Below are 24,396 nucleotides of genomic sequence, written 5' to 3'. Positions count from 1 at the left end.
GTTGTTGGGTTGGCTTGACTTCTAATCAGTAACTTACTGGGGTGGCACATTTCAAATCATGATCTCATCATATGGGAAATTTTGGGGATAAATCCATCTTCCTTCCCGGTAGTGGATCATTCCATGAGTGCCTCTCGAACAAAGACACCACTTGGGATTGGGCCCCACAACAAAAAGTTAACAAACAACATTGTAAACATTACACATCTTTTTAAATGATGGCTGACTCTCTCTTGTAATCAACTAACAATGGAATGATGGACTATGACCAAATACATGCAATAGAAAATAACCTGGAAATTGGAATTTAAGTTTCCCCATAGCGTAAGTGGCATAGCTCAGTTGGTTGAATGTGGGACTGGGATTTAGAGGACCCAGGGTTCAAATCCAACCTTTTAAAATTCCATGGTAAATAAAATGACTAAAATCTGGGAGTTAGAGGCACTCTGTGCATTGATAGTGGATACATGTTAGGGGCTCATGTGCATACACAATGTGTCTGTGGACTGTACTAGTGAGTACATGTAAGGAGTTACAGAGACTGCACAGAGTGATTACATGGTGGGCTGCAATATCTGTGGGTAATTCTAATGGGTGCGTGCTGGGGGTTGAAGGGAGCTTGCACAATGCAATTGGGTGCATGTTAGGGGCTTCACTGTGGACAGTGCAAGTAGGTATATGTTAAGGGCTGCAGTCTTTGTGGGCAGTGTTAGTGGATACATGTTGGGGGCTACAGAGACAGAGTGCCAATGAGTACATGCTGGGACTTACTGCCTGGAGTCCTGGTTTCTGATGCTGCTGGCTTTCTATCCCTGTGTTCTTCAAGTTATTCAGGTCCCTAGTCAAATTCTTTACTCTGCGGCTGTTGGCGCTATACTGTCTTGGAGTGACAGGTGCTGATACTGAACGATAACAGTGGAGCAAAGTCATTCCTAACAGCGCTGACTTCCTCGTTGGGCAAAACAATTCAACAGATGTGTTTAGTAAAGAAACACAGAAGAAAAACAAAGTACAAGCCAGAAAAGGATGCTTTGGATAAGACAACTATGGAGTGTCAGGTGGAGTTCTCCTCTAACAGAAGCTCTGGGGGTTGGTACTGGGAGCACGGTCTGTGTGCAAACGAGTCACTTTATTTCAACGTCTGTGACTTTTTATCGGAACTGATGAAAAAAAATCACAGACCTTAAGCATTAACTCTGTTTTTCTCTTCACCGATGCTGCCAGACCTGCTGAGTATTTCCAGCCTTTTCTGTCCTCACTTCAAATTCCAGTCCCCACAGAATTTTGCTCTTGTACTTTTTAATCAATATTTGTTGTGAGAGCTTTTGGAAGAGATGATTTCATAAAGGCACCTCAAAACAGTGATAGCAAACATCGAGGCAGGTTTGCATTATTCCCCAATTTTTGATGCTCCAAGCTCGTCCCTTGAGTTTTTGACACCCAGGTTTCCGATGCACAATGCTGGTCAAGGGAGAGTTAGGCCAAGGTTTTCTTTTAAGGACTGAACCTTGAACCTGCTCATCTCTGGCAGCTGCTGAACAAAAGTGAATTTCCAACATAGCATGCTTTTGAACACACTAGCACAAGCAGTAGCTCACCACCACCTTCTCAAGGGCAATTAGGGATGGGCAATAAATGCTGCCCTAGCCAGCGATGCCCACATCCCATAAATAAAAAAAGCTGAGGCGAATGGCATAGGTTCATTCAAGGGGAAGCTAGATAAAACACGAGGGTGAAAGGAATAGAATAGCATTGAAGTAGCTCGGAGAAGGCTCATGTGGAACTAAACACTGGCAATGCCCAGCTGGTCAACATGGCCCTTTTTTGTGCTGTGCATTCTAGGTAATACCATGTAATTTACATAGTGCACAGTTTTATGCTGCATCTCATTAAATTTAAACAAGCCATGTTCCAGATGTAACTGGCCTTACTTTTCTGTTCCTTTCTTCTGCTCAGTGTTGCTACTTGTTCACGAACTCTTGCATTTCAATACAGACTTTAGAAAGAATTGGCAAACACATTCGAGGAAAACATTCACAGAACTTTATATTGCGCCTTTTTTCTTTTACATATAAAATATCTCCTGCCCCTACCACCTGAAGGTGCTGACTTCTGCTGGAGTATAAACCCATCGGCATCAGTGGCCTCTGCTACAACTAGGCAAGTAGGGAATGGGGAATTAATGCCGCCTTGTCCATGTCATTTACATCACAATGAAACACGTTTAAGCAAGAGGAAATCCTTAGCCTAAAGAATTCTGCATATCGTGCTTTATCCTGACTACGATTTGTATTTACCCAGCATAGCAGGACAGTTGACTCAAAGCATGGTTGGAAGTTTCAGTAAAGTGCACAAAAGCCAGGCCAGAAGGTGCAGCTGAGCTGTTGAAACATCCCACCAACAACTTTCACCAGCATGGCTCCCAAAGTATCATGAATGCAAATATTATAAACTAGGGTTGTACTTCCTAGCTTTTAGGAACGTTTTCAAGGTAGTAAGGGAAACAGATAGCTTCTCTCTAGCTACACAATTTCCATTGCTCAGAGAGTCCAGGACTAGGCAACATGGTCTAAAGTCTGCACTGAAGTGCTGTGTTTGGCTGCAGTAGAGAGCTTCAGTTGGAGATTGGTGACTGAGGGAGTTTAAGGGTTGAATTCTATCTAAAGTCTAGTCTGTCTTTAATTTAGCAATTAACTAAAAGTTGCTGTTAGGGTTGGAAGGTGAGTTTTAGTCCAGCCTTAAAATAGGGCTCATACAGGCTCTGCTTGCAACTGCAACTGTTAATCAGGTTTTCAGAGGCTAGGTTCAGAGAGTATAAAAGTAGGCTATCTTATAGCGCTGACTTTGTCTGCACTGTAATGCTGTGTTTGGCTGCAGTAGAGTGCTTCGGTTGGAGTTTGGTGACAGGGAGTTCGGTGAGAAGGGAGGTGCTCCTTTCTTGTTCTACATTTCCTCAGAAAGAAGAGCGGTGGCCTTGGCAAATAGGAACTAGTCAGTAAATTAGAGAAGTGTAATATTTTTAAAGGTCCTATAGTTGGATTTAACTGAGAAGTGCCAGGAATAAGGGAAACTTAGGGCCAATATAATACAGTAATATAAATAATCCAAAGTAGAATATAGTTAACGTAAGGGGAGTAGAGTTAAGGCATAGCAGGGCAGCTCAGTCAAGTGGAATGAGTATCCTATAATATGTGCGAAGTCATGGACGCTACCGGTGTCCTAGTTGACCACATGTGCAGGAAATGCTGCCAGCTGCAGAAACTTGAGCTCCGGGTTTCAGAGCTCAAGCGGCGGCTGGAGTCACTGTGGCGCATCCGCGAGGCTGAGAGCTACGTGGATAGCACATTTAGACAGGTGGTCACACTGCAGCTTAAGGGCCTGGAGACAGAGAGGGGTGGCCACTAGGCAGTCCAAGAAAAGTAGGCAGGTAGTGCAGGAGACCTCTGGGGTCCCACTCACAAATCGGTTTTCCATTTTGGAAGCTGGTGAGGGTGCTGGTTCCTCAGAGGAGTGCAGTCAGAGGCAAGTTTGTGGCATCACGAGCGGCTCGGCTGTATAGGAAGGGAAGGAGAAGAAAGGGAGAGCTACAGTGACAGGCGTTTCTGTGGCCGTAGATGTGACTCCAGGATGGTATGTGACCTCCCTGGGGCCAGGGTCAAGGATGTCACAGAGCGGCTGCAGGATGTTATTCTGGGGGAGGGTGATCAGCCAGAGGTCATGGTCCACACTGGGACCAATGACTGAGGTAGGAAGGGAAGTGTGGTCCTGCAGTCTGAAATTAGGGAGCTAGGTAGAAAATTAGCAAGCAGGACCTCTAATGTAATAATCTCCAGATTGCTCCCAGTGCCACGTGCCAGTGAGTACAGAAATAGGAAGGTAAGGTAGATGAATGCGTGGCAGGAAAGATGGTGCAGGAAGGAGTGCTTTAGATTCCTGGGACACTGGGACTTGCTCTGGGTGGGGGGGGAATGGCACATGTACAAGCTGGACGGGTTGCACCTGAACAGAGCTGGGACTGAGTTCCTCGCAGGGTGTTTTGCTAGTGCGGTTGGGAGGGCTTTAAACTAACTCAGCAGGGGTGTGGGAACCAAGAAAAAAACATTAGAGAAGAATACCAGAGTGCACAAAATACTGGGAGGGACAGATAGCACTAGTATAGAGAAAAGTAAGTTAATAGGTAAAGTCGGAGTAAGGGAGAAAGTAACAAAATCTAAATCAGAGTTACTGTGCTTGTATGTGAATGCACGGAGTATAGTAAATAAGATTGGGGAGTTACAGGCGCAGATTGTCATATGGAAGTATGATGTTGTGGTGATAACAGAGACCTGGCTGAAGGAAGGGCAGAACTGGGTGTTAAATATTCCTGGGTACAAGGTGTTCAGAAAAGATAGGAAAAGAAGGAAAGGGGGAGGGGTGGTGGTATTGGTTAAGGAGAGCATTGCAGTGCTGGAGAAAGAGGATGTCCCAGAGGGTTCAAGGACAGAATCAATTTGGCTAGAGCTGAGGAACAAAAAGGGAGCAATTACATTGCTCGGTGTAGTCTACAGACCGCCAACTAGTGAGAAGGACGTAGAGGAACAAATCTGCAGGGAAATTATAGAGAGACTCAGGCATTATAGAGTAATTATAATCGGGGTCTTTAATTACCTGAATGTAGACTGGGACCGATAGTATAAAGGGCAGAGAGGGGCAAAAGTTCCTAGATTGTGTTGAGGAGAAATTTCTACAGCAGTATGTGTCCAATCCAATAAGAAAAGACGCACTGTTGGACCTGGTTCCTGGAAATGAGGTGGGCCAAGTAAATGAAGCGTCAGTAGGGGAACATATAGGAGACAGTGATCATCATATTGTACATTTTAGGATGATGATAGAAAAGGACGATAGGCAATCCAGAGTAAAAATAATTAACTGGACAAGAGCCAACTTTGATGGGCAAGAACAAAGCTGGGCCAGATAGACTGGAACGAAAGTCTGGCAGGAAAAACTGTAGTTGAACAATGGGCTACCTTCAAAAAAGAATTGGTTCGGGCATAGTCAAGGTATATTTCATTGAAAGGAAAAGGTAGGACAAACAAGTCCAGAGCTCCCTGGATGAAAAAGGAGATTGAAATTAAGATAAAGAAGAAAATGTGCGCTTATGACAGGTGTCAGGTAGAAAATACAATTGAGAACCAAGAGGTATACAGAAGGGTCAGAGGGGAGGTGAGAAAGCATATTAGAGAAGTGAAGAGGGATTATGAGAAAAGACTGGCAGCCAACATAAAGGGGAATCCCAAAGTCTCCTATAGACATATAAATAGCAAAAAAGGTGGTAAAAGGAGGAGTAGATCCGATTAGGGACCTGGAAGGGAATTTACACATGGACAAAGGGGCCATGACTGAGGTATTAAATGAATACTTTGCCAAGGAGGTAGAGGCTACCCAGTCCAGAGTGACAGACAAGGAAACTCCGTCATTAGAAGGGTTCAAAATTGATAAGGAGGAAGTGTTGGATAGATTGTCGGTATTTAAGTTGACAAGGCACAGGGACTGGATGAGATGCATCCAAGGATATTGAAGGAAGTGAGAGTAGAAGTTGCAGGGGCACTGGCCATAATCTTTCAGTCTTCCCTAGAATCAGGGGTGGTGCCAGAGGACTGGAGAACTTCAAACATTATGCCCTTGTTCAAATAAGGTTGTAAGAATAAGCCAAGCAATTACAGACCAGTCAGTTTAAGTTCAGTGGTGGGCAAAGTTCTAAAAACAATTATTTGGGATAGAATTAGTAGTCACATGGAAAAATATGGGTTGATAAGGAAGAACCAGCATGGATTTCTAAAGGGGAAATTGTGTTTAACTAACTTGGAGTTTTTTGAAGAGGTAAGAAGAAAGTTCGATGAGGGTAATGCTGTCAATGTGGTGTACATGGACTTTGAAAAGGCATTTGACACAGTGCCAAAAACCAATTTGTGAGAAAAGTTATTGCTCATGGAATAAAAGGGACAGTAGCAACGTGGATACAAAATTGCCTGCAAAATAGGAAGCAGAGAGTAATTGTCAATGGATGTTTTTCGGGCTGGAGGAAGGTTTGCTGGGGAGTTCCCCAGAGGTCAGTATTAGGACTGTTGTTTTTCTGATAATTTCAAGGTTTGCAGATGATATGAAGCTTGTGAGTGCTGTGAACTGCGACGAGGACGGTGTGGAACTTCAAGAGGACATGGACAAGTTGGTGGAGTAGGCAGATAGGTGGCAGATGAAGTTGTATGAGCTGATGCATTTTGGTAGAAAGAACATGGACAGACAAGATAAAATAAGGGGTGGAATTTTGAAGGGGGTGCAGGAGCAGAAAGACTTGGGCGTATATGGGCACAGAGCATTAACGGTGGGAGGACAGGTGGAGAGAGCAGTTAATAAAGCATATAGTTTCCTGGGCTTTATTGATAGGGGCATAGAATACAAGAGCAGGGAGGTTATGCTGAATTTATACAAGACCCTTGTTAGACCTCAGCTGGAATATCGTGTACAGTTCTGGGTATGATATTGTAGGAAGGATGTAAACACATTGGAGAGAGTGCAGAAGAGGTTTACGAAAATGATCCCAGGGATGAGAAACTTCAGCTATGAGGATAGATTGGAGATGTTGGGACTGTTTTCCTTGGGGAGGAGAAGGCTGAGAGGAGACTTGATAGAAGTTTTCAAAATCATGAGGGGGCTGGACAGAGTAGATAGGGAGAAGCTGTTCCCACTCGTAAAAGGATCAAGAACGAAAGAGGGTACAGATTTAAAGTGATTTGCAAAAGAAGCAAATGTGACGTGAGAAAAAACTTTTTCACACAATGAGTGGTTCGGGTCTGGAATGCACTGCCTGGAAGTGTGGTGGAGGCAGGTTCAATTGAGACATTCAGGAGGGCATTAGACGATTATTTGAATTGAAAAAAGGTGCAGGGGTATGAGGAAAAGGCAGAACAATGGCACTAGGTCATAATGCTCATTGGAGAGCCGGTGCAGACATAATGAGCCGAATGGCCTCCTTCTGTGCCATGAAGATTCTGTGAAATGTTAGAGTCAGATCTTTCAGGAGTGAAATTAGGAAACACTTCTACACACAGAAGTGGGCCAAAGTTTGGAACCATCTTCCACAAACAGCAACTGATGCTTGGCCAATTGTTGATGTTAAACCTGAGACTGATATATTTTTGCTCACCAGAGGTATTAAGGGATATGAAGCAAAGTTGGGCGAATCGATTTAGCACACAGAACAGCCAACTGACTTACTCCTATTCCTACAAGATGATGGTTATTTTCGTGTCTGTACACGTAGGAAACCATTCTTCCTCCCTAACGATACCAAAACCTTGGGAAAATATTACCTTGTTTTACAAAACAAAACTGAAACTTAAGGCCACTAATTGGCAAATCACTCGTCATGACTTACCTTCACTTTAGGTCTGTATTTCAAGTATAGAGTTCTTGTATACATACTGAAAAAGATAGATAAGAAACTTGGATCAGAGTTAGCAGTACATAAATATGCATCAGAAGTTGATACCTGTGAGGATTAAATCACGATAAGTACCAATGCACTAGTCATCATTATTGTGTTTGACTGTTCTCAGCAAGGTCTTAATGTTGCAATACTGTCTGACACAAACCAGATTCATTGCCAAATATTCAGCTGCGCGCAGCAAGGCTATGAAGAAATACGGGTTGCAACACAATTTGCCTAATTTCCAGTTAACTCCTCTTCCGAAGGCATGCTGAGACACTGTTCTGAGGCTAAATGTCATTCTCTGGTACCTGGATGGTGCATTACAAATATTTTTGATTTAGGAAGAATCCAAATTTTGATTGTAAGATGAGATGTTAAACCGAGGCCCGTCAACCTTCTCAGATGGGTGTAAAATGTCATTAAAAATGCCCTCTGAACAAAGGCAATTAGGGGTGGGCAATAAATGCTGGCCTAGCCAGCGACGCCCACATCCCACGAGCGAATAAATTTTAAAAAACCATATGCACTACTTCACATGAATGAGGAGGAGTAGGCCACTCGGCCCCACGAGCCTGCTCTGCCATTCAATAAGATCATGACTGATCCGATTGTAACTTCAACTCCACATTCCCACCCACCCCCAATATCCTTTCACTGTCTTGCTTATCAAGAATCTACCTACCTTTGCCTTAAATATTTCAAAGACTCTGCTTCTAGCACCTTTTGAGGAAGAGTTCCAAAGATTCACCACCCTCTGAGAGAAAAAAATTCTCATCTGTCTTAAATGGGCAACCGCTTATTTTTAAACAGTGGTCCCTAGTTCTAGATTCTCCCACAAGAGGAAACATCCTCTCCACATCTACCCTGTCAAGACCCTTCAGGATCGTATGCGTTTCAATCAAGTCGATGAGCTGGGGAGTTCTTGCAGGTGTCCAGGCCATTATTTATTTCTCATTCAAGATCACTGAAGAAAGATTCTAATTATTTAGTTGTTTGGTAGCACAGAACTCGAGTGTTGCTGAAAAAGAGAGACATTTTTTGTCAAAGCTTTTCATCTTGCACTCATCAGGACAATTCGCAAGAATACCAAATGTAAAGAGAACAACAATTTATACTGTATGAAAAGAGAATGCTGATTAGTTGGCAAGTGGACTCCGATTGGTAGAGGCATTGCCATGGAGAATGCATCAGTTGGAAGTGACTGTCAGTTAACTGCCAAGCATGGTTTGAAATTTAAACCAGGTTGCTTGATCCTAATTGATCAAGGCATTGCCCTGAGGAATGAGTCAGCCAATGACTGTCACTTATTTTGTTTAGCTGAAACAGACTCAATGTGTGTACATGTTCTTTCTTTTTGCAAAGAACAGGGCCCTATGTATTAATATATGTAGCTTCTAGTACACACAAATGCGCCACACGTTTAGCTAAACAAAATAAGTAAGTCATTCGCTGTTTCATTCCTTAGGACAGTGCCTTGACCAATCAGAGTCAAGCTTCCTGGTTTAAATTTCAAACAATGCTTGGCAGTTAACTGTTAGTCACCATCAACTGGTGCATTCTCCACAGCAACGCCTCTACCAGAGTCCACCCCGCCAATCAGCACTCTCTTCTCCTATGGTATAAATTGTCATTCCCTTTACATTTGGTATTCTTGTGAATTGTCCTGATGAGTGCAAGACAAAAAGCTTCAACCAAAAAAAGTATTTTTTTCAGCTGTATTCTGTGTATTTTCAGTGCTATTCGTGGGAGTTAACTGAGCGCAAATTGGTGCTGCATTTCCTACATTACAACAGTGACTACATTTCAAAAGTACTTCATGAGCTGTAATGCGCTTGGAGGCCATGAAAGGTTCTACATAAATGCAAATTGTTTCTTCTTTGATATTTACACAGGTACACTTTGCATCAGGGACCAGCGATATGGATCACGATGGGGAAACCCACTCCCCCCCCACCCCTCAAGTGGAGATGGTGCTGCACCGGTAATGCCACTGGACTCGTAATCCCAAGGCCCAGGCTAATGCCCAGGGGACATGGGTTCAAATCCCAACACGGCAGTTGGTGGAATTTAAATTCAATTAATAAAATCTGGAATTGAAAGTTAGTCTCAGTAAAGGTGACTATGGAACTATCATTGATTGTTGTAAAAAATCCTTCTGGTTCACTAATGTCCTTTAGGGAAGGGAGTCTGCCGTCCTTACCTGGTCTGGTCTGCAAGTGACTACAGACCCACAGTAATGTGGTTGACTCTTAACTGCCCTTTGAAATGGCCTAGCAAACCACTCAGTTCAAGGGCAATTAGGGATGGGCAACAAATGCTGGCCTTGCAGTGATGCCCACATCCCATCAAAGAATAAAGAAAAAAAGCCCAAGGATTCTAGAGGTAGAAGTTAATTTATAAAACCCTGGATGAGGTCAACCAACTCAAGCCAAATTAACAACTTGCATTTATAATCACACCTTTTAATATGTTAAAATGCCCGAAGGCACTTCACAGGAGCTTAATCAGGAAACACTGGATGCCAAGCCACAGAGAGAAATTAAGGCAGATTAGCAAAAGCTCACTCAAAGAGGCAAGAAAAAGAGAATGGTAGAGAGGTCGAGAGGGCTGGAATTCCAGAGCTAAGGATCTAGCAGTTGAAGTTACAGCCGCCAATACAGTGCAAACTGTGTTGGAGCAAGAGACAAGAATTAAGTAACCTCTCTCCTTACTATAACTGTTGAGCTGTTATAACCTAAGCTTGCATTACCTAATCAGTGCTTTCCAATTCACCTCTCAATAAAAAACACATTTTTGTCTGGTTGCGATTCAATACTGGTTAGATTTAACTTTGCACGGCACTGTAACAAACCAAGATTAAAAAAATATTTAAACGTACTCTGTTCCTCTGTGATATTACAGCTTTATTATACTATATGTGCCAGTCTGAGATTAATCCCTGCAGGGTGAAACATAAGGCCAGCAGATCCCGTTGTTAGAAATGTTCAATTTTGGTTTCTTCTGCTCCAGTGGTGAAGGTGAACTTTAATGGCACCATTTCAAGAAGAGTATGGACAACAATCCTCCCTTCAACCTGTACCACATGGATTGCAGATGACCAAGAAGTAGCTCAACACCACCATCTCAAGGGTAGTTAGGGATGGGCACTAAATGCTGGCCTTGCCAGTGACACCCACATTCCATGAATGAATAAAAAATACACCACCAGCAAAACAAAGCTACTGGTCATTCATCTCGTTAAAGTTGCTACTACTGGTGCAGAATGGCGGCAATGTCTGTCTACATACATACTTTAACAGTCACTGCATTCCTATCCTACTGCTCTTGTCTCTGCCTGGTACAAAGGGAGCTTTTTGCATGTCTGAAAAGGTAAAGAGAAAAGTCTTGGATTTGTAAACTGCCTTTCGCAACCTTGGGATATCCCAGAATGTTTAATATTCAATGGAGATATGACCCTCTGCTCGCACTACAAAAATTACACTCCCACCCCACTTTGATATAGTACAGCAACTGAGCTGAGCAGCGAGTTGGAAAAGAGCTGCAAGGGATCAGACACAGCAGAAAAGCAAATGAAACAAGATTAAAGGGTCAACTGCTGACATTAACTGCAATCTGGAAAGCTGCTTTGTCATTTGAGAGCTGGAAAACAATACTCCAACCAATCCCTCCCCAACAAGTTAGCAGCAAAACAAGGGCCAGCCTCATGCCGCAAGTTCTAAATGGCTGCGTCCCTTCTAGGCCTCGTCCTTTTCTCTACACTCATGCTCTTGTTCCTGGAATATATCAACATCATTAATGTCAATTAAAATAAAATTTGTCAGAATGTCTTAACAAATTTATTATTTTAAGGAGTTGAAAGTTAAATTAGCTAATTCCTTCCCTAATGCATTCAAAACATAATCCTCTTTACTTAGAAAAAAGAAAGGGAATGTGTACAAAGTTTCTCACAGTCGTAATCTGACCTTGCACATGACCCCCTAGGTCACGGTCTGGCTTTTTGACTCTAATCATTTCTTTGCAATGTACCGCTTGGCCCCTGCCTTCCACAGAATGTTTTCTAAATATCCTTAAAAAAAGGGATCCTCTTATTCCAAAGTCAGTCGTGCAGAAGGAATTAATAAGCATATTTCATTTGACATTAGCAAACATATACGTCAAACACACATAAATATCAAGAGCAAGAAAATATTATTCATTCTATCACACCTTCCCCCATTCAGAATCAATACATGATTACTAATATGATCTCCTACCCACTCCACCACCACCACCCCCCATCATCCACTAGGGAAATAAGAACTTGAATTTATAAAGCACCTCTCGCAAAAGTGAAGTCACTGTGGCAGCCATTTTAAGCACAGAACAGTATTTGGGTAAATGATCAGATTATCTGTTTTAGGAATATTAGTTAAGGGATGAATATTGGCCAAGACACCAGAGTAGGGCAGGGTGGGGGCGTGAGGGGACGTGGGGAAGGAACACCCTGAAGAACGGTCTAAGAATGATAAGCTGCAACAGTTCACTCTCAAGGACAATATGCAACACTTGCCTGCATTCCAATAATATTCCACTGGTTATAAAGTGCTTTGGAACATCTGGCAGCTTGTGAAAATACAAGTTCCCTCTTTTTCTCCTTCTGCCAAACATTCTACTCCAAGTGTTGCATATGCAGAAATCCAGCTTGTAAAGTTCTCTCTCCCCACCACACACACTTATGCAGTAAAACAGGCAAATTACTCGGTGCAGAATGCCCAGCCTCTGATGCTCTCACAGCTACAGCATGTGTGTGGTTGGCCCAGTTGAGTTTCTGACGAATGGTGACCCCCCTAGCATTTTGATGGTGGGGGAATTAGATGATGGCAATGCTGTTGAATCTCATGGGGAAGTGATTAGGCACTTTCTTGTTGGAGATGGTCATTGCCTGGTACTTGTGTGGTGCAAATGTTACTTGCCACTTATCAGCCCATGCCCAAATGTTGTCCAGGTATGCTGCATTCAGGTACAGGCTGCTTCATTGTCTGATGAGTTGCAATGGTGCTGAACACTGCGCAGTGAGCATCCCTATTTCTGATTTTATGATGGAGGGGAGGTTATCGATGAACTGAAGATGGTTGAGCCAAAGACACTGCTCTGGGGAGCTCCTGCAGATGGCCTGGGCTGACATAACTGACCTCCAATAACTACAACCATTTTCCTTTGTACTAGATATGACTCCAGCCAGGGGAAAATTTACCCCCACACCCCATCTGATTCCCACCGACTTCAATTTTACTAAGGCTCCTTGAACACAACTGTGCCATTCTTGAGGGTCTGCATTGGTGAAGTGAAAGCTGATCCAAAGCCCTGGGTCTGCTTGTTTAACAAACTGGAGACAGTGCATTCTGTATTTTCATGGGAGAAAGGAGCCAAAATAGTTTTAAAATCATTTTGCATCTTTAAGTAAGAGAGCCGAGAACTTTGATGTGAAACATACCTGAAGAGAATGTGCAAATAGGAGCCGAGGCCTGTTAGAATGTGCCACCAAGCGTGAAACTGCGTTATGGCACCTAGGAGATGGAATGGTAGCTTTTGCCGGATATCCCTTGAGAGAGGAAAGACTAATTACATTTCAAAAGTCAACCAAAGTCACATATTACCAATTCTACCAATTTTGGCGTCCATTGCTCTATTTACCAACCTATACGGGGGTAGTTCCATGGATGCCAGTGGCTCTTTCACCAAGGAGCAGCTGTTCATGTGGAAAATTTGCCCAGGGGCACTGATAACTAATTCAACTATGGAGTTATTTGGCCAAGACCAGCTGTGTCCTAACTCAAAATCTACACGGATAGTTTGCCACAAGAACCAAGGAATTGTGATATATATACATAAATAACTTGGGTATCAGGATACATCGTGACACTTCAAAATTTTCTGATCGTACCAAACTTGGAGGTACAGCAAATAATGAGGATGATACAAATCAACTAAAATAGAATTTAGACAGGGCAGCAGAATGGACAGACAAGTATCAGGTGGAGTTTAATACGAAGAAGGTGTTGCATTTTGGCAGAAGGGAATATAGACAAGCTGGTGTGGACATAATGGGTCAAATGTCAAACAACATACCCTGTGCTATAACCATTCAATGATTCTAGACTTGATAGTTTAACAATTTTAAAGCATATGCAGGGACAGAAGGACCTGGGGGTTCAGAGATGTGCATTTATCTTTGAAGGTGGCAGGATGTATTGAGAGTAGCTGGCAAAGCATAGGGGATCTTGGGCTTCATAAATAGAGTACAGAAGCAAGGAAGTCAGTGTTGAACCTTTATAAAGCTCTAGTTAGGCCACAGCTAGAGAATTGCATCCAGTTTGGCCACCACACTTTAGAAAGGATGTGAGTGTCCTTGAGCTTACAGAGAAGATTTACCAGAATGGCTCTCAGGATGAGGGATTTTAGCCACAAGGCTAGATTGGAGAAGCTGGTGTTGTTCTCCTTAGAGCAAAGGAGGAGGATAGATTTGATGCAGGAGTACAAGGTTATGATAGGGTATACAAAGAAAAGCTCATCCCATTAACTGGTCGTACAGGACTGGGGGTACAGATTTAAGGTTTTTGGTAAGAGTTGCAGGAGGGATTTAAAGAAAAACTTTTTTACACAGCGAGTGGTAACGATGTGGAAGTCGCTGTCTTCTTGAGGGCAGTGGAAGCGGAGACCATCAATGAAAGGAAATTGGGTGGGTCACTGAGGAAACTAAATTTGCAGGGCAATGCGGATAGAGCAGGAAAAGGGGACCGATTGGATTGCCCTACAGAAAGCTTGCAAGGACTCAATGGGCCGAATGACCTCTACTTGTGCCATTATGGCTCTATAACAACTTTTGGGGCAGGGAGAACATCTGCTATATTCCCAATATTGATTGACACCTTTTGGAAACAGTCTGGATCACCATTCCTCGTATGAACAGTAAACACTTGGGTGAGATACCAGCAACAACCAATGAAACTGAATTCAATCAGAATTGACACTGCCAGAGGACAAGAAGGGGAAAAATTGCTAAGAACGGGAGAAAAAATTCAGGAAGCATTTACATTTATGAGTCATATCATAGAATCATATAACACAAAAGGCAGCCTCTTGGTCCATCATGCTTGGGTCAGCTCTTTGTTAAAGCTATCTAATTAATCCACTCTATCGTGCTTTCCCTGTAGACCTGTATACTTTTCTTTTTCAGTATATATTTACTGAGAAAGCTTCCATCACCCTTTGCGCCAATATGCTCCTGACCATCATAACTTGCTCTGGAAAAATATTTCATCTATCCCCGATTAAAAAGGATAAAACGTACCTCAAATTACCGCAGAAGATGTTGTCTACATTCCAGAGAATAAAGCCCATCAGAAATACCCCGAGTGATGTATAGGCAAGGGGCCTCAGCCAAGGATAAACCCTGGAAGAAAAATACTTTTAAAATTATGAAGATGACAAACTTATATCTATATAGCGCCTTTCATGCCCTTAAGATGTCCCCAAGTGTTTTACAGCCAGTGAAGAATTTATGGTGTATTCAAATGTGGGAGCCACGTTGCATGCAAACCATAAAGAAATAAATGATCAGAAAGTGTACTTTGGTTGTGTTGGTTGAGTCCTGACAAGGTGGCTCCTGCTAGGCTCTCAGCTTCCGAGGGAGCTCCTCACCGTACCCATCTATCAATGGCCGCCTGCTGCCATCCCTTGCGGTTTCATCCCTTTAAATCCTCACATCTGCTGATTAAATTCCTCTCATTCCAACCGCGGGTGCATTTTAACATAAGCTTCAAGCTAACTGCTATTTTAAATAGCCTCTGTCTCACAGCTCAAAGCCCATCCCTCGACGTGAGCTTTGCCAAAAATCTGGAAAAGGCCTGGCTGTGGATTTTCTCTCAAATCTGGTTTTAAATTCCTCGACTTCATCGGGCATCTAGACCATAATTCTGCACTGGATTACATTGGAAAAAAAAGTAAGCCCCTCCTTCTGATCTGCTGTAATTTTTTCTCTTCTTTCCTGATTTGCAAACTCTGGAAAAACCAAGATCTACATCATCTTTCAAGCTTGGCTTCTAATTCTTGGATTCCTCGCAACACCAGCTCAACATTTTCTGCTCTGGACTACACTGACTATACCATGAGACTCTCTCGCTTGCTGATCCCCTACGAAATTTAAAGTATCTCGGGTCAGTCGACTGCCCTACCCCCATCACTTCATTGATTGGGGGAGAAGATGGAGCATTAGGGAGAGGCGGTGACGCTCGGGGAAGGGAAGGGAAGGATGGGAATAGGAAAAGCAGGAAGAAACGGATCTGAATAATTCAGGAGAGCGGGGTGGGGGGAAAGCAACACATCCTGGTGGCTTCTCTATGTTCACGTCCCACCTGTCGTTGTGCTGAGAGAGAGAGAAAAATATAATAATGACGAGATGGCTAACGCCAGTGATTCGAAAGCGGAATTTATCGTCGGTGGAAAATACAAACTGGTCAGGAAAATCTGCAGCGGCTCGTTTGGCGATATCTATCTGGCGATTAATATCACCAACGGGCAGGAGGTAGCAGTGAAATTGGAAATCATGGAACGTGAGGCATCCTCAGCTTCTCTATGAGAGCAAACTGTACAAGATCTTACAGGAAGGAGTCAGCATCCCTCACATCCGAGGCAATGTAGTATCAGGACTGTATGTCCTAGGCCCACACAGCAGAGCCTGCTCTTCAATCATCTCGGATCCCCTTGCCATTGGACCAAGGCCTTGCTCCGTGAAGCCCGTGTAGTAGCTGGTGTGTAACACCACCCTACATTAAAAGGAAAAAAAAGCACGTGTATCTTCCATCCCCTTAAAATGAAGTTTGGGACCTGGAACATAAGGACCTTTATGGACAACCACAACCGCTACAGGCCAGAACGGCGTACTGCTATTACTGCCTGGGAGCTCAGAAGCTTTGAGTGACATCGCCACCCTAAATGAAACCCAGCAGGCAGGGGAAGGCCAGCTGAAGTAACAAGGTGGCAGTTACACCTTCTTCCGGAAAGGTAAACCAGTAGAGGATCATCGTCTCCACGGGGTTGGCTTCACCATTAAAAACGAACAAGTTGGCCGTCTCAAAGACGCCCCTTGCAAGATGAATGAGTGCCTCATGACTCTTCGGCTCACCCGAGCCCAGAACCAATGCTCTACAGTCCTCAGCGTGTATGCCTCAGTGGTTGCTACAGACAAGTCCAAAGAGGAATTTTATCCCAGCCTCAAACAATCCCTGGCCCGAGTCCCAGCGGGCGATAAGCTGATCATCCTTGGCGACTTCAATGCCAGAGCTGGTAAGGATACAGGCCTCTGGGAAGATTAATCGGCAGAGCGGGGGCAGGGAAATCCAACACCAACGGTACCCTGCCCCTGACAAAATGCTTAGGACAAGACCTCGTCATAACCAACACCTTGTTCCGTCAGAGGGACAAGTACAAAGCCTCATGGCAACACCCTTGCTCCAAGCACTGGCACCTGCTCAACGTCAGTATTCGAGTGAGGATGTACATATCACCCGCACCATGACAAAGCCAATGACTGCTGGATGGACCACCACCTAATTCGCCCTGTCATCAACATCAACGTAGCCCCAAATTATGCGACGACAATGGAAACAATGCTGCAGGAAAATCATCACTGAGGCACTCAAGGACCCTGATAAGAAAGCCCTATTCATCCAAGAACTCACTGCCAACCTGCTGACTCCCAGTGACCCAGAGTCAGTGTCCACAGTGCCTGGTCTGCCCTCAAGGCCTCCATCATCAGCACCTGCAAAGAGATGCTTGGTCACTCGATCAAGACTGGTTCAATGAGATCCAGCAGTAGATCCAACAGTTAGCCAACAACCATGGTGTACGAGGTTTCTTTAGCTCAGTCAAGGCCACCTACGGCCCAAGCACCCAAGGCCCCACTCCATTGCTGGCCAAGAACAGAGAGGCACTCATCAAGGACTGAGAGGTAGTCAGCGCATGCTGGAAAGAGCACTTTGAAGATCCTCTTAACAGAGACTCAAGGCAGAATTTTGCCCTTGGTGGGCGGGCTCGGCTGGGGCAGTCGGCAAGGACCGCACCGCAATTTCACACTGGCGGGCCAATTAAGGCCCGCCCAGCGTGAAACGTGAGCGGCAGCGTCCAGCACTGCCTGTGCGGGGAGTGGGGGAGGGCGAGCGGGCCGAGCGCAAACCTCTTACATGCGCGCGAGTGAGCACTCCATAATCTCCCTGAGGCACAGAGCTGCCTCAGGGAGATGAAGAGATATAAAAAAAATAAAGAAAATAAAAATGTAATAAAATATGTCCCTCATGAGCAGGGGCATGTTCTTAATTCAATTGTTAAACTTTTATTTTATTTTTATTTGCTTTTGGAAATCTCATCCCACCCATGGATGAGGTTTCCAAAAAAAATGCAAAGGCCGCTTGGCCTTTTCGCCTGCCTGCCAACCATTAGGTTGGACGGGCAGTGAAAAAATGTAGCTTAATTGATTATTTAATGGCCTTAACAGGCCTTTTAATTGTCGGCAGATGCAATGCCGGCTCCAGTGCGTGCCTGCTGACCGAGCTATCGCGCGAGTATGCGTTGACGTTGGCACGCTCGGCTGACGTCAATGCGTGTCATTTCATGCTCAAGCGGGTCAGGCGCGTGCCTGACTGCCAAGCGAAAATTTCTGCCCTCTGTCTTCAATGTGAGTGTCCTCGACTACTTCCTGTAGCATGCCACCCACCACCATCTCAGCACAACCCCAATCCGGCACGAGGTAAAAAAGGCCACTCAACAGCTAAAGGGCAACAAGGCATCAGGAGTAGATGGAATCCTCGCCGATGCACTAAAGCAGGGAGGAGAAGCATTATGGCGCGAATACATGGCCTCATCTCCCTTATCTGGAAGGAGGAGAGCATACCAGGAGATCTTAGAGATGCCGGAATCATGACCCCCTTCAAGAAAGCTGACAAGTCTGACTGCAGTAACTATGGAGGAATCTCCCTGCTGTTGGCCACACGGAAGGTCCTCACAAGAATCCTCCTCAATCGCCTCCTCCCTGTGGCTGAAGAGCTCCTCCCAGAGTCACAACGTTGATTCCACCCACTAAGGGGAACAACAGACATGATCTTCACCATGCAGCAACTGCAAGAGAAATGCAGGGAACAGCACAAACCCGTGTACATAGCCTTCTTTGACCTCACAAAAGCCTTCGACCCTGTCAACCACAAAGGATTATGGAGCATCCTCCTCTGTTTCAGCTGCCCCCAGAAGTTTGTCACTACCCTCCGCCTGCTTCATGATAACATGCAAGTCGTGATCCTGACCAACAGATCCACCACAGACCCAATCCACGTTCAGACCAGGGTCAAGCAAGGCTGTGTCATTGCACTGCCGCTCTTCTCGATCTTCCTTGCCTCAATGCTCCATCTCACCCTCAGCAAGCTTCCCACTGGAGTGGAGCTAAACTACAGAACAAGCGGGAACCTGTTCAAACTCCACTGCCTGCAGGCCAGATGCAAGGTCATCCCATCCTCTGTCATTGAACTACTGTATACAGACTATGCTTGCATCTGCGCACACTCGGAGGCTGAGCTCCAAGCGATCATCAACATCTTCACTGGGGCGTATGAGGGTATGGGCTTTACACTAAACATCTGTAAGACAAAACTCCTCTACCAACTCCGCCCCCCCCCATTATCAAAATCCATCATGAGGCCTTGGACAACGTGAACCACTTTCCTTACTTTGGAAGCCTACTGTTGACAAGGGCAGGCATCGACAACAAGGCTCAACACTGCCTTCAGTGTGCCTGCGCAGCCTTCAGCCACCTGAGGAAGAGAGTGTTTGAAGACCAGGACCTCAAACCCAGCACCAAGCTCACGGTCTATAGAGCAGTTGTGATACCCGCCCTCCTATATAGCTCAGAGACCTGGACTATGTACAGCAAGCACCTAAAAGCTCCGTAGAAGTACCACCAGTGCTGCCTCCACAAGACCCTGCATATCCATTGGCAGGATAGATGCACCAGCGTCAGTGTTCTCACTCAGGCCAACATCCTCAGTATTGAAGCACTCGATCGGCTCCGCTGGGCGGGCCACATCGCCCGCATGCTCGACATGAGATTCCTGAAACGAGCGCTCTACTCGGAGTTTCGACATGGCAAGCGAGCTTCAGGAGGGCAGAGGAAACGCTTCAAGGACACCCTCAAAGCCTTCTTGAAAAAGTGCAACATCCCCACCGACATCTGGGAATCCCTGGTCCAAGATCGCCCCCAAGTAGAGGGAAAGCATCCGGGAAGGAGCTGAACACCTCAAGTCTCATCACCAAGGACTAGCTGAAGCCAAGCGTCGACAGCGAAAGGAGCGTGTGGCAACCCGGGCACCCCACGCACCCATTTCCCCTACCACCATCTGCCCCACCTGTGAGAGAGACTGTAGGTAATGCATTGGGCTCTTCAGTCACCTGAGAACTCATTTTTAGTGTGGATGCAAGTCATCCTCGACCCCAAAGGACAGCCTGAGAGAGAGAGAGAGAGAGATTTAAGTAATAAGTTCAAATTAGGCCACTAATCACACTGCTACACTAAACTGTTGTGGATGACCGTAAAGGATGGCCTGTGTTCACATCTTCAAGCACTGGGTGTTGTGATCAGATAGTGAGCCTACAAATCATAATATTCAACATTCATATGCATGTGTCTCATAATGTCACACCAGTTCCATCCGAAACATTGCTTTCAAACAGTGCCACAAAACTCCTAATAGATAGATGCAGGAACACAGTGGGGTCAGAAAATCGGTACAAATTGCCGATGGTCAACAAAACGATAAAAAAAAACTTTTTTGAGCAGTTTTTGGCTTTATAGGAATAGGCTGTCCTAATGAAATGCAATGATTTCTACATTTCTCCAGTCCACTATTATAACTACATTCAGAGGCAGCGTGCAATGAATTGACGATCATGAAATTTGGAATCACTTCAAGATAGAAGATCCAATGTAAAACAGAATTTCTCTGGAAACTTTAAACCACAAGAATAAATGCCAGATCACATCCAGACATTCTTAATCCTGATTAAATTTCAGAGACTTTTTTTTGAAACCAGAATAAAGGCAAAACATTAATGCTTCCCTTCACAGATGCGACAAAGAGATATTTGTCTACTACTTTCATTGATGTGCATCGCGAGCCCGAAGCTAATAAGCACAGATTAAATTGTTGCTGGTAGGAAAATGATACGCCAGTGGAGTGGCCCTGTTCTTATCACTCCTGCACTGAATAGAAACATGGAACAAAGTGCTCTAAAGAGTTTAAATGGATCCGGGAGAGTACCAGCCAAAGTTCAAGCTGACCAGATTACCTCAGAATACTTGTGTTCAAAACAAACAAAATGAAAACAAACACACAACATCACAAGAAGAAATAATATTTTGGAAACCACGCTCAGTAATGGGTCTCGTATGTTCAATGCTATAACTCGGTATTATTTATTTCCAGGTTTATCTTGCCTTTTCTATTCTCCTTTTAACCTTGATGGGATGCTGCACTCTAGGTTATTGCCTTTTAACTTGCTGGCTCAGTAACAGAATTGTAACATTATGCACCAAATACCTTCAAGTTTAAATGAAAGCTCCTAATAGGTTTGGATTAAAAGTTCCCTGATCCATCTGAGACCGCCTGAGCTACAAGCAGACATTCAAAAGCAAATCTCCTGATTGCACTGTTCCATTACCCGAACTGCATCAGTTTAATTAGGACTCTTTCCTACAACACAGAGTTGATGCAGTTGATCTGGGATGCCTTCCCCTGGAAAGAAAGAAAGAATGGACACTGGTAGAATTTCCCTGTTCTTCAAACTCTACATCCGCCAGAGAAGCCAGATGGAACGTCAGTTAAATGCAGTGCTGATGAAACATTGAAGTGCCTGCCTGGACAATCTGCTAAGTCCCTGTAGTAAGTCTTGAACCCACGACCTTCTCATTCAGAGGCGAGTGTTACTTACCGAGCCAAGGTTGACGCACAAAATCCTGAATCAATGCTTAGTTAGCTGATCTCAGGTGGGAAGGTACCACCAAAACAAGAATGTAAAGTGAATCAGGATTGCTTTACATTCTTAGAATGTGGGCAACAATGGCAAGGTAGCGTTCATTGCCCATTTCAAGTTGCCCTAAGGCAATTTAGTTAACCACATAGGGTAGCGACTGGAATCACATGTAGGCTGGGCCAGCTAGGGTAGGCAGGTTCCAGAAGACGATTAGTGACCGACTTGGGTTTTTGCAATAATCTTGGAACGTTCATTATTACTTTTCTGGATTCACACTGAATTCAAATTCGGAATTTTCTATGATAAGCTGAAAACCTCTGGGTTTCTAGACCTGCAGCATAAACACTCGGCTACCATAGCCTATGTGGCGTGACTTTGAATGGTCCGGAAGATTATATCATGAGATCGGGACCACTGAAAACCTTTGCAAACTTGGACAGGTCCATGAAGCTCAGTTTGAAAACCATAGGGGCTGCACTTTGTTTGAACACTACTTACCAGGTGACAATATATACTGATCGTAGGACTAGACAGCCGACTAGAAAGCCGTACATGACCTGCAAAAGAGGAAAGGAAAGGAAACGTTGAGCACAAATGGACAAGTTCCTCTGAAAAACTGAATGACTTTACAACCATTATTACATTAGCGCATGGGAACAAATAAACATGCCTTTCCATTCATCAATTTAAATAAACATTTAAAACATCATATTTCTGTTGATATTACATATCGTATTAGCCTGTTTGAATCTGTTTGGCTGGAAGGAAGAGGCTTCAAACTTTACACTTTTCACCACTATTACAGATTACACAATGTCACTTATTGCTATATCAAGTTTGTCTTGGCAGAGAACACTTGTTCTGCTTTAGAATTGTAATGCACCACCTAAGAAATTTTAGCTTGTGGTTAGAATTCAAATGGTAGATCATTGAACGAGGCAAGTGATTCAGAGTGCAGCACCACAAAAAAACCACTTAGCGCCTGAAGGTTTAGAATGTTATGGCCACGCCTTGACTTTATCACTTTCTGAACACAGCCCTTACTGGGAGTGTAAAATTTAGCCTCATGTACCCTTCTCCAAGCGAATGCAGAGTCTCTCCAGATGTTCTTTGAGGGGGAGCTTTTCAGATTAACTTCCATTTTAAATTATGGAAATGACTGTGAAATCCCTTCCATGTTCACATATACTACCCCACAGTTCATTACACATTTACGGGGAGGCGGTGGCATAGTGGTATTGTCACTGGACTGGTATTGGCAGATGGTGGAATTTGAATTCAATAAAAAATCTGGAATAAAAAGTCTGATGATGACCACAAAGCCATTGCCGATTGTTGTAAAAACCCATCTGGTTCACTAATGTCCTTTAGGAAAGGAAATCTGCAGTCCTTACCTGCTCTAGCCTACATGTGACTCTAGATCCACAGTAATGTGGTTGACTCCGAAACGCTCTCTGAACAAGGGCAATTAGGGATGGGCAATAAATGCTGGCCTAGCCAGCGACACCCACATCCCCTGAATGAATTTTTAAAAGTGATCTTGCATCATTCTAAACGTTTGATTAGTTCAGGCAACAGAATTGCAGATTTCTTTTGGGTCATAAAGGCAGCCCTGAAAACCTATTTATCCACTTATAAATTAGTAGCCCCAACAGCTGGGAAAGGCCAGTTGCAGATTTCACTGATACAAACTAGAAGACTCGTGCTAAAATTTGATGCTACAAGTGGAAGGTCACTGTGGTCTTGATAGCCTAGTAGGTAAAAGCATTGTCAAGTCTTGTACAGTCATACAGACTGGTTGGCCGACATTGGATTTGTAATCTGTAAAATATGATCTTAGCCCAGGGTGGTATAGAGCTCAACAAATAGTCCTAGTTAACACTCCCCTAACAACAGCTGGGAGGATGGCGGTTAAGGGGGGGCGGGGATAAAATCAGTCATCATTCCCAAACCTGAAGAAACGGAGGAAATTTTTGTCATGAGATTCCTGCCCAACAAATTCCACCGCCTTGTGGAAGGAAAGAGAAGAATAAAGGGATACGCAAGGAGTTTGTGGACAACCACAGAATGCAGTAACAAAACTGAGTGGTCAGGTTACAATGGTGCTCATGCCCAGCATATGGCAAAATTGATGATCAATTGCTCAACAAAGGTGCCATGCAAACATCCACAAAAATGATAAAAGAAGAAGTGCTCCAGAGAGTAATCCATTGTCCTCTGACTATCCTGCTTATTGAAATGTTTATTTATGCAACATCACAAATCACGAGGATTTTCATTTTGGAAATGAAGATTAGCCAAATAAAGTCTACACCCACACATCTACAAAAGGTTCAGTATTAAGTCTTTGCAGCCTCATGATAGTCACAAATGGTACTTCTCAGTAAGCAGTGTGGTAGAGCCAGACTTTGTCCAACTGTGGTCTGAATTAAAGAGGTAATGGCAATGTTGAGCCTCAGTTTTAAATCTTGTAGAAGCAACTATTTATGAGATACAGGTGTAGAAAACAGTGCAATTAATCTAGATTTTAATTCAGGCAGAGGGAGTATGCAAACTGGAATACTTGGAATTTAAGAAAAGCAAAGATATTGAGATTGTTTGGAGGGTAGGTGTAATAGATGAAAAACCATCATGGTTATCTCAGGAGGTCATTGTGTATGCATTATGAAACCATTATTCAGATAATAAGCTTATTGATGTGACACTAAAATAGTTCTGCATCTTGTAGTGTAGGGCAGGTTTTATTTAGCATATTGGTATGCATATAACATGTGGAAAATTCCACTCAAGCTTTTATTGCTGAGCCAAAATACTCCATAAGCACTTCAATTGGCTTCTACCAGTAGTAAGACCTGCAACCATAACTACTCCACCTT

The 24,396-nt window shown here is 43.9% G+C and overlaps 1 protein-coding gene across 1 annotated transcript in view; it reads right to left on the bottom strand.

Annotated features, from left to right (window-relative positions):
* The window catches only part of acer3 (alkaline ceramidase 3), a 202,575-nt gene that overhangs the window by 5,450 nt on the left and 172,729 nt on the right, over positions 1–24,396 (bottom strand). Inside the window, exons 7-10 of the mRNA XM_078545041.1 lie at positions 22,019–22,077; positions 14,799–14,900; positions 12,942–13,049; positions 7,415–7,460 (exon numbers count right to left, since the gene is read on the bottom strand). Of these exons, the coding sequence (XP_078401167.1) occupies positions 7,415–7,460; positions 12,942–13,049; positions 14,799–14,900; positions 22,019–22,077 (315 nt within the window). The remainder of the gene's footprint in view (positions 1–7,414; positions 7,461–12,941; positions 13,050–14,798; positions 14,901–22,018; positions 22,078–24,396) is intronic.

This window comes from Cetorhinus maximus, chromosome 7, assembly GCF_964194155.1.
Source record: "Cetorhinus maximus chromosome 7, sCetMax3.hap1.1, whole genome shotgun sequence".
Lineage (NCBI taxonomy): Eukaryota > Metazoa > Chordata > Chondrichthyes > Lamniformes > Cetorhinidae > Cetorhinus > Cetorhinus maximus.
Note: the sequence above shows the minus strand (reverse complement) of the source record. Positions and strands in the feature narration are given on the sequence as shown.